Source organism: Cebus imitator, unplaced genomic scaffold (genome assembly GCF_001604975.1).
Source record: "Cebus imitator isolate Cc_AM_T3 unplaced genomic scaffold, Cebus_imitator-1.0 Scaffold24, whole genome shotgun sequence".
Taxonomy (NCBI): domain Eukaryota; kingdom Metazoa; phylum Chordata; class Mammalia; order Primates; family Cebidae; genus Cebus; species Cebus imitator.
Window position 1 is genome coordinate 9,263,391 of NW_016107339.1, and position 10,555 is coordinate 9,273,945.

At 54.7% G+C, this 10,555-nt stretch overlaps 1 protein-coding gene across 3 annotated transcripts in view; it reads right to left on the reverse strand.

The window, feature by feature from the left end:
- Positions 1-3,260: 3,260 nt before the first annotated feature.
- PI16 (peptidase inhibitor 16) overlaps positions 3,261-10,555 on the reverse strand; it is a 10,279-nt gene continuing 2,984 nt past the window's right edge. Inside the window, exons 2-8 of one of the 3 annotated variants that reach the window (XM_037736243.1) lie at positions 8,386-8,607; positions 6,229-6,338; positions 5,823-5,911; positions 5,077-5,175; positions 4,474-4,812; positions 4,124-4,263; positions 3,261-3,699 (exon numbers count right to left, since the gene is read on the reverse strand). In XM_037736243.1, coding sequence (XP_037592171.1) covers positions 4,142-4,263; positions 4,474-4,812; positions 5,077-5,175; positions 5,823-5,911; positions 6,229-6,338; positions 8,386-8,607 — 981 coding nt within the window. In that variant the 3' untranslated portion in view covers positions 3,261-3,699; positions 4,124-4,141. Of the gene's footprint in view, positions 3,700-4,123; positions 4,264-4,473; positions 5,176-5,822; positions 5,912-6,228; positions 6,339-8,385; positions 8,608-10,555 lie in introns of all 3 variants that reach the window. The other 2 variants (XM_017522574.1, XM_017522575.2) reach the window with 2 other exon arrangements.

Consider the following 10,555-nt stretch of genomic DNA (forward strand, 5'->3'; position numbering starts at 1 on the left):
TTATTTTTGTAAGCTTAAAAATCTACCTGTAGAGTCTGAGTCCTTCCTGTTGGTGGGAGAAGGGGCTGTAAAGAGGCGGGGCAGGGGGCTGCCAGGTTGGAGATGTAGGTGCCAGAGCTTGTAGCTCAGTCTCCGGGGAGACACTGGGTGATGAGGCTGGGGTGCCCGTTTCCACAGTAGCAACCAGTGCACAGGTCTGTTGCCTGAGACGGGCCTTTTGGAAAGTGTTCCACGTACACCCCTGACTGTCACATGTCAGGATGACATATCTTCAAGTTTTACAGAGAGTCGCTTGGTGCGGTGGCCATAGTTAATGTCAGAATGGGCAGACCTCCCTTCCAATAAATGGTTTTTGCCCAGCACTGGGGTCTATAAGCAGACAAAGCTTACAAATGTTTTGAGGCCCAGCTGGGTTCCCCCAAGTGTTTGCCCTTGCTTGAGGTGACCTGGCTTATGAGAGTTGAGGTCTGGTGTCTTTGGTCATATTTCCCTCAGGGGCCGAGTCCCTGCCGCCAAAGGGAAGGCCCCTAGGCTGCTCATGCACAACTGGGTGTTTCCAGTGGCCTAGTAACAATGGACTCGGGCAGTTTCATGTCACAGGTTTCCCAGGAACGCAGAAGTGTGTGTGTGGGTGTTATGTAAATGTACACTGGTTGAGGCCACTAAGGTCTCCTAACTTTGTCACCCATATTAACTTTCCTAGAGAAACACCCCAGAGGGCTAGGGTAGTGGGAAGAACACATGCTGGGGTGGGCAGGGCAGGCCTGTAGAGAAGGGGACCTCGGGTTCCCAGGCCCTTCAGAGGGGAGTCTGCCCTGTGGCCTCTCTCCAGCCCGGTGTGTTTTCCCACAGCACTGACCATTGTTCTGGGGTATCTTTTCTTCCTGTTGCTCCACGCTCAGATCCTGTTTTTGCATAGATTAGTTCCTAAGTCTCCCCCACCCCGCCGAGACAGGGGCACGTGTATCTCTGGAGGCTGAGCTAAGCTGGACCTGAAGAGCTCCTCGCAGTTCAGAGGCTGCCTGGAGAACAGAGCAAGGCTTCGGTGGCCTTGCCTTTGCCCAGTCACCTCAGGGAGGGCTGCTGCTGTCCCCCAAGAATTGGGGGGTTTCAACTTCATTTCCCAAGCCATCTTCCACATCCAGAAATGGCATGAAAATCTCCTTTGGTACTGCATCCCAGTTATTGGTTGAGTAAAGCACAGGGTTTTAATCTAATAAAACAGGAAGTTTTCAGTTGTTCATTCAAATTCTTGTATTGGTGTGTGTGTGAAATGCTCTGTTTCCTGGACCCTTTGATCTCTGGGAGCTGAGACCCTGTCCATCTGCCCTCCTAGCACTTGACATGTTTCCTGCTGACTAGTCTTGGAAACTAGGATGCTGGGTCCTCATCTCAGAAAGGAGATTGGGTGGGATTGGGCAGGAGAGCTGAGCTGTCGGCAAAGGAGGGGTGACAGGAGGAGTGTCCTGTAGAGAGCCGATCACCTCCCCTCCTGGGAAACCATCTGATGGGCAAAGCTGAAGGGGCCTCTGACAGGCTTTTGGGGACCTCCTTATATGTTTTGGGTATATATATATTGGGTATTTACCCAGGATAATTGGAAACTTAGGTTCACACAAAAACTGGTACATGAATGCTTACGGTAGCATTATTCATAGTAGCTCAGGAGTGGAAACAGCCTGAATGTCCAATGACAAATAAAATGGAAATGTTCTTCAGAATGTAACAAATATTCCATAGAATGGAATATTGGCAATAAAAATGAATGAAGTTCTGATTCATGCTATGACACAGATGAACCTTGAAAATATGTTGGCCGAGGGCAGTGACTCACACCCATAATCTCAGTCCTTTGGGAGGATTGCTTGAAGCCAGGAGTTCAAGACCAGTCTGGGCAACATAGTGAGATCCTGTCTCTACAAAAAATGTAAAAAATTGGCTGGACATGGTGGCATGTACCTGTAGTCCCAGCTGCTCAGGAGGCTGAGGTGGGAGAATCGCTTGAGCCCAGGAGTTGGAGACTGCAATGAGCTGTAACCCTGGGTGTCAGAGCAAGACCCTGTCTAAAATTATATATGTTTATATGCTAAGTGGAAGAAGCAGTCACAAAAGACCACAACATACATGTCAAAAATTTATGGGGGATGTTAGAAGAGACAAATCCATGTAGATAGATTAGTGGTTGACTGAGGCTGGAGAGGTTGGAGGGAAATAGGGAGTGACCGGTAATGAGTATGGGGTTTCTTGTTGGGGTGATGAAAATGTTCTAAAATTGTGATGGTTACACAACCTTGTGAATATAGTAAAAATCATTGAGTTGCATACTTTAAATGGGTGAGTTTTATGTTATATCTGAAGAGAGCTAGAAAAAACACATATAAAGAAAGTAGGCCGGGCACAGTGGCACATGCCTGTGATCCTAGCACTTTGGGAGGCTGAGGCAGGTGGATCACCTGAGGTCAGGAGTTCAGCTATTGGCCAAACCCCGTCTCTACTAAAAATACAAAAAGTACTCGGGCGTGGTGACGGTGACCTACAATCCCAGCTTCTCGGGAGGCTGAGGCAGGACAATCGCTTGAACCCCAGGGGCGGAGGTTGCGGTGATCACACCAGTTCACTCCAGCCTGGGCAAAAGAATGAAACTTCATCTCAAAAAAAAAAAAAGAAAGTAAAAGAGGGGCGTGCCCTCCTTGGTTACAGGTCGGCTCCCAGCCCTGGCCTGACTTGGGTGGTGTCCTGTTTAACTGGGCACCCTCCAACATTGGCCTGGAGACTGTTGCTCTGCCCCTTCCGACCACCCAAGCCACCCTCAGTCACCCACCACTGCTACCCCACCATACATGTGCTTTTCTGGTCCCCAGCACCTCTGGACAGTCCTGCTGTGCTCCCCTGGGGAGGGTTTGGGACTCCAGGTCCCTTTCTTAGGACTCTTCCAAGCACCTGGAGCTGGCAGAGCCTTGCCTGACATGCATGTCTGACCTTGGCCCCAGACAGGCCTGGGCAGCAGCGCTCCCATGAAGAGGCCGCGTGCCATGCTTTGATCCTGGGCTCCAAATCTGCCTAGGCCCGGCTGGTGACTCCTGAAGCTGGGAGAGGCAGCCCAGTGCCCTTGGCCTTCCTTTGTCTCTTCCCCTTCCTGCCGGCCACCTGTGATTAGGGGGAATGGAGAGTTATGGGAAGGAAGGAAGGGTGCATCCCAAAGAGGAGACACTAAATGGAGTGTTTTAGAGGAGGGGGCTGTGAAAGAGAAGGAACAGCTGTCACAGGTTGGACAGGCTTTTATTGGGGAGTCAGGGGTTGCTTTCCTTCCCTTGTCCCTGCTTCCCTCCCCCGCAGAACCCCACTCCAGTGGGGCTTGTCCTTCATCTGCCACTTGCAATCCCCATCCCCAGCTGTGCAGGCACTCAGGGAAAGCATACTGTGTGGGCAGACAGCCCCAGGCCAGGCAGGCAGTGAGCTCCCCCAAATACTCCCACCCCCAGAACTCAGGTGGGAGGGGCAGGAGAGGTCTGGGCCTGGTGTGCAGTCATCAGGCGACCCGGAGCTTGCAGCCAGCCAGGCCTTGGGCCTCCAGGATGGTGTGATGAGGCATGTGCCCTGTAGCCTTTCCCTTCCAGAGGACCTTAACAAAGACGCATCTTGTTTAGGGGCTGAGGACAGGGTGGGGAAGATGACAGGAGGACAGCTGACCTCTTCACCCTAGGAAGGCAAGAGGCACTTCTGGGGAACAGTCCTGGACTCAGATGGTTCAAGGAAGAGGCCAGGGGACTGGGAGGGTCCCAGGAGTTCCTGGGAAGCCCGAGATCCTCTGTCTGGGAGAGAAAGCTGATGGCCACAGGACAACCTGAGAGTGGGCACATGTTAATACTGCCCAGAACAGTCTGCAGCTGGCTGAGGGATGGGCCTACCCAGAGCCGAGGCACTCCTGGAGCAGTGCCAGAGGCTGGCCCTGTAGACACCTCCCAGGAGGACAAGGGTGCTGGCCTGGAATCTGGCCAGAAGTTGGGGTCAAGGGGGACTGCTGGGCCACAGAGCATGACCTGCCCAGGAAGCTGTGACCTCTCACTTGGAGAAAGATAATCCAGGTGGGCATGAGGCTAGGGCCCCCTGCACCAGGCCTTGCCTTTCAGTGGTATCCCCTTCAGAAGATTCCAGCCAACACCAGGGGAGGGAGAAGCAGTAGTCCCAGGAGAGGGCCCCACACATGACCAGGGCGCGAGTTCAGCCCTGACACGATGCCAGGTTTGTCAGGGACCTCTGCACCTGAGGGAAGAGAGAGGCTTTGCCTCAGCCTAGAGATGGCTGTGCCTGACGTTCCGCCCACCCCACCATGCAAGTTGGGGGCGGGCAGCAGCCAGGGAGGAAGCTCCTACTTAGAGGGCGCATGCCCCACCATGCTCAAACCACCTAAGCTGGGGCAGGATGCTGACATTCCAGAGCCAGGGAGGAAGTAGGACATGCTACGGGCCTTACCTGGCAAGAATGACTGCAGGGCCAGGGTACGCCCACCCGTGGCATTAGTGGTGGCAGAGGTATTGGGGAAATTGGGCAGGGACTTGGAGGAGGTGTGCCCCATGTGGTCCAGTGTGGCCTGCAGCTCACCTGGCTTGTCCTGGGCTGGAAAAACTGAGGCCAAGACCTCACTGGAAGGAGGCAACTCAGCCTCAGCCTCACCTTCAGCCTCAGCCTCAGCCTCAGCCTCCTCCTGGGCATGGGGCACGAGCTCCCTTGTCCCTGTCAGGAACATCTTGGGGTCCAGAGAGTTCTCTGGGCTCTTGGAGGGCACTTTTGTTTTGTCTGTCACTTTGTCTGCTGATTTTGGGATAGGAACATGGGTTGATGTGGGGAAGGTAACTGGCACCTCATCCAAAGAGGGCAGGGTGTGAGCTGCCAAAATGGAAGGGACCTCAGTTGTTACAGAAGGTGGAGCCTCTGTTGCCATGGAGGGAGGGTCTTTCGTTGCTAAGGAAGTTGGGGCCTGGGTTTCCACAGCAGGCAGAGCCTTGGTTGCCAGGGAGCCCGAGACCTCTGTTACCAAGAAAGCCGGAATCCCCGTTGCTAGGGAAGAAGAAGTACCCATTTTCCTAGAGTCTGAGGCTTCAGTTGCCAGGGAGGATGGGGCCTCAGTTACCAGGGAAGGCAAATCCTGATCATCTTCCGGGCTTCCGATGGGTTCTGATAAGACAGACGAGAATTGGCATGAGTGCTGCATGCGGGACCCCACATCTCTCACCCCACCGCAACCCAAGTGAGAAGACCAAATGTCCTACCAGGACACAACACACACACACCTCTCCGGCAGATATGTCCCTTACTGAAAATAAACGTTACTTCTGGTGATTGACACAGTTGCTCCTCCATCCACCTCCTGGTCCAAGTCTCCCTGCACCCGCACGTGCCCTTTTTCAGGGGACTTCTCCAGCAGGATCCTGGCGCCTCACAGACCCCTCCCCGCCCCTTCCCCTGCAAGGCTGGCCCCGCCCGTTTGAAGCTCTCTGGCCACGCCCACCGTCCTGGCCCCGCCCACGCCTCGAGACCCTAACTTGTGGCCACTCCCACCTCGCCCGGGCCCCCGGAAGCCTCCAGACTTTCTAACATCTTCCGTTTGAAGCGTTGGAATCCGGTCACTTGGAACGACAGGGCGCCGAAGTGGCTGCTCCGGGAGGGCTAAGGGAGCCGCCAGAGGCCCCTGGTGTTTGCATCCCGCCCGGCCCCTCCCCTGCGCACGCACCGCTCAGTCCAGAGAGGCTCTTAGACCATCCAGTCTGCATCGCATCCCTTCCACACCCCCTGCCCCTGTCTATATCCACCCGTGGACTCACCACAGAGGGAGTTCTTGCAGCGGTAGCCAGAGGGACACTGGGAGCACGGAGTTCCTTCCTGGTAGGGCCGTTTCCCCTTCACGTTCCCCCTACAGGTCAGGAGGATGCTGCGGGGATGGGTCGATCCCCTCCCAACCCTCTCCCCAGCTCCTATGCACACACCTAGTCTGGAAGTGCCCTTGGGTCTCCTGACTGCCAGCCACTGACTTGCTGGGCGACCTTGGGCTCCTCGTGGCCCTTGGCCAATGAGAGCAGACGCCCATCGGAGCCTTCACAGCTCCTTGGTCGTATAGCTCCAGACTGAACCCTCTCCTCCCGCTCCTTCAGGCTGTGGCCAACTCTGCCCTCCCCTTGGCTCTGCCCCTTCCTTCCCGCTCTCCATCTCCAGGGCTCCCGCAGCACTCACGGGGGCTCATAGTTGCACACCAGTAATTGGATGTTAGTCTCCTCGACACCCTGGAGCTTCTCACAGAAGTGGGAACCGCAGCCGATCCTCTCTGTCTTGGCCCAAACCACCTGAAGGAGGGCAAACCTAGCAGTTCAGCCCCATGCGAGGTGGCATGGTGCCTTCCTGGCATCCCACTACACCTGCCTTATAGGGATGGGGAGAAGAGCCACCCTATAGCCTGTGACATCCATGTCCCCAAGGCCATGCAGGTTCAGGACAAAACTCTGACCAAGGGGAGGGATGGGGGACTTTGTCCCTAACAGTCTACTCTCCTCTGCCAACCCCACACACCACCAGGCCTCTTTTCCACTCAAATCCTTCCCTCAGCTCCGGGGCTGTGATATACTCTAGTGAATTTTTCCTGTGGGCTCTTCCTAGAAGCCCTTGCATTTTAAATGAAGGTTATATCCAAAGGAAAGAATCTCAAATGGTAGAATTTTAGATCTCAGCAACAAGAAAAGTCCAAGGTGGGGAGGAGGGGGAGCCATTTTGTAAGTGGAACTTCCCCCAAATCACAGTTGAGCAGGACCTGTTCTGGCTGTTTCTCAGCGTGGGTGTCTTGGCTGCTAGAAGGACTTCTGTCTTTATCAAACAAAAAGTCCAACAACTTTTGTGTGCTGCCATAGGGTAAGACCAGCAGCCTTCCCTTGCTGGTTCTAGGCCCAATCTGCCCAGGAATCTCTGCTGAAATCAGGGGAAAGTCTCCCGGTGCTGAACACCTTCTGGGCAGAAACGACCCCAGAGTGCATGCACCCTCAGCTCCAGAGAAAGCTAGGGTGGAGCTGGCCTGACTCACTCCCTGCTGGGCCCTGACAACAATCCCTGCAGGAGCAAGTGTGTGGGGGTGGAGGAAGAGGGAGGAGTGGCAGAATCCAGAGGGAAAGGAGCAGGGAGAGTGCTGGGCCCTCACAACTTCCTGACCTGGGTGGGTGATGCTGGGATCTCCTTCCTAAAGATGAAGACTAAAAATACCATGAAAAAGAGGCACTGAGAAATGGAATTGGTGGATGTGGGTGGGAAGACGGTTGGTTTCTTTTAATTGTCATGTTATTGTTTGTATGACACATAATCACTGGGAGGAGAAAAAAGAATTCAGTAACACTAATGTTAATACACATACACACACAGACACACACACACAGACACACACACACACACACACACACACACACACACACATCTTATCTGCAAGCCCAAACTATCAAAATGCAGGGAGAACCCAGACAGGAAGCAAAGTGTGAAAGTGTGACCGGGAAGCAGGAAATTCTATCAGAAATCTCCAGAAGCCTTCATTCCGCCACAATTTGCTCTTCATTGTTATGCTTAATGGTTAAATGCAAAAGAAAAACTAAACAAAATTGTCTATTTTTGCTTGATTAGTCCCTGGCAAATGAGAAGCAGCAAATTAGACACCATGATAAATGACAAAAGAGCCATAGAGTGAAATTTAGGGACCATCTACTGCTGGGGTAAATAGCCCTGCACAGTCTGGGGAAAGGGGAGTAGGACTGCTTGGAGCCCGGTACAATATCGCCTAGGACAATAAGCACGATCCATGAAACTAGCTCTGTGACGCCTAACATGCCCCACTGCCCCCACCTCCCCCCCCTTTTTTTTTTGAGACAGGGTCTCCCTCTGTCGCCCAGGCTGGAGTGCAGTGGCACGATCATGCCTCAACCTCCAGAGCTGAAGTGATCCTCCCACCTCAGCCTCCAGAGTAGCTGGCGCGAGCCATTGCACCCGGCTAGGTTTTTTGTATTTTTTGTAGGGACGGGGATCTCGCCGTGTTGCGCAGGTTGGTCTCCAACTCCCGACCTCAAGCGATCCTCCCAGCTCAGCCTCCAAAATTGCTGGGATTACAAGCATGAGCTACTGCGCCTGGCCTGGGGGCCGAGGTTTTCAAAAGATTGTGGAGAAGCCGACTCCCTCAGAGGCCTAGACAGCGTATTAGTTGCAGTGAAAAGACAAGATTTGCAGTGTCTAAGGAGGTTGGAGTGAGGCCCGCCTCCTGCAGCGAGTACGCTCAGGAGCAGGGAAGGCAGAGGTGGCCCCGCCCAGGGAGCACATGGCCCCACCCCACGCCGCGATGCCCCGCCCCGCCCGCTGGGCCCGCACCTGCGTGTAGTGGCCGCACATCTGGCCTGGGCTGCAGGTGGCGGCGCTGAGGTTGTAGTGCTCGCGCTCGTGGTACCACTCCTCCATGGCCAGCGGCACGTCCATGCCCTCGTCGGTGATGGCGAACAGGTTCTCGCCGCGCCGCCCGCGCTCCTTGTTGTGTCCCCATACGCACTGCCGTGCGTAGGCCTTGGCGAAGGTGGCCAGCTCCTCGTCCCATCTCTGCAGGGCAGGCGGGAGAAGGGAGGTGAGGATGCCCACAGATGCTGTGGGGACCAAACAAAAGGTCGAGGGAGTCGTGGGGAAATCCTTCTGGCCCATCCTTAGCGGGGCGACTCTTGGGCATGGCCTGGAACAGGTCTCTGCTCGGAGTGGGCTTCTGTGGGGAGGTGGAGGATGCCACCCCAGGGTGCAGAGCTGGACCATTCACCAGCTGTGTGACTACAGGGACGGCCTAACCTTTCTGCACCCTCAGAGGCTGAGAAGAGTGGATGAGGTGGCGTTGGTGACAGTGTTATTATTAAAAGCCCCATGTGAAAAAGGTGGCCATCCCTGCCCCTGCCTACGTCCCAGGCCTCCTTGAACTTCTCTGAAGAGCACAGGTGAGATTGGTGTTGAGGGGCTGGGTTGTTAATTCAGCCCATTTCCCTCCCCCTCAACCATGAATCTGACTTGAGGGCTGGCACCCTCCTCTCCCTCTAAGCCCCCACTCTGCCCTTGGGACAGCCCAGCCCCCATGTCTTTTCCTCTGCAGGCTCCCTCCCCAGTGCTATTCCTAATTGCTCCCAACCCTCGTCAACAGCAACCCCCTTTCTCCAAGAAAATAAGTGTCTCTATGTGACACTGAATGTCACAAGCCTGTCACCAAGGGGCCTATTTTCAGAGCCTTGGTAACCCACTCTCAGATCCCAGTGGCAGTGTTCTCCAGTGGGGACCTCAAGTGAGATGGTGGGAGGGGGCATTTTAGGTTTGGGGCCTTTGAAATTGTGTCCCTGGCTAGAAGAACAGACCGAGTGTGGGTGGGAAGAGGGATTAACAAGGCATCCAACCCAAAGGACTGAGGAGGGAAGCCTGGATCCCATTAAATGCTGTCCTTGGCTTCTCCTGGAAATCCATGGCCTGGCCGCTGCTCTTGCTCCACCCTCTGGGGTTCCAGCCAGTTGTGGGAGCCAGACATCCCATAAAGCGCCAAGAGCTTGGGTGACCCTGAGGGGAGGTGGCTGTGTGGCCACACCCACTCTGCACCCACTTAAGGCTTTCAAGAGCCGCTGCCTGGTGTGGGGATGGGTGCATCCGGCTGAGATAGCTCCACAGCTGTGACCTTGGGTGAGTCTCTTTCCCTCTCTGGACACTTTTGTCCCGAATCACTGGTCCCTGAAATTCTCTCAACTCTAGCAACAGTGGGAGATTGGGAGTGGGAAAGGGGCAGGGCGCTGGGGACCAGGGTCACAGTGTCTGAGATGACCTTCGAGGCGCCAGCCTGGACTGTAAGTGCCATCAGGATAGGGCAGTGATGGAACCCCAGTGTCTGGCGCAGTGCTGGCACATGGTAGGTACTCAACAGATACTTGTCAACTTGATGACTGAGACAAGGCCCTTCTTAAAGCAGTCTCCCCATACAGAGCGTGGCTGTCATCCCCATTCTGACTAGACACCTGGAGCCCCACCATTAGCATCATTGCTTTGGTCTTAAGGATTCTCAGTCAGTCATCCAGAGCCCCCTGTGGAGTTATAAGACTCTCAGCACCCACCCACACTGGCCACATGGTCACCATCCACAAGCAAGCCCATCCATTCATTCATTCAACAGTCCTGGGCACTGTGTCAGCACTGGGACAACAGCAGGAACCAAGAAGCCCAAGTTTCCACTGACATAAAAGTCAACTAGGGCCAGGCACGGTGGCTCACGCCCAGAATCCCTGGGAGGCCAAGGCAGGTGAGTCACCTGACATCAGGAGTTCGAGACCAGCCTGGCTAACATCGTGAAACCCCGTCTCTACTAAAAATATAACAATTAGCTGGGCATGGTGGCGGGCGCCTGTAATCCCAGCCATTTGGGAGGCTGAAGCAGGAGAATTACTTGAACCTGGGCGGCAGAGGTTGCAGTGAGCCAAGATCACTTCCATTGCACTCCAGCCTCACCGATAAGAGCAAAACTCCATCTCAAAAA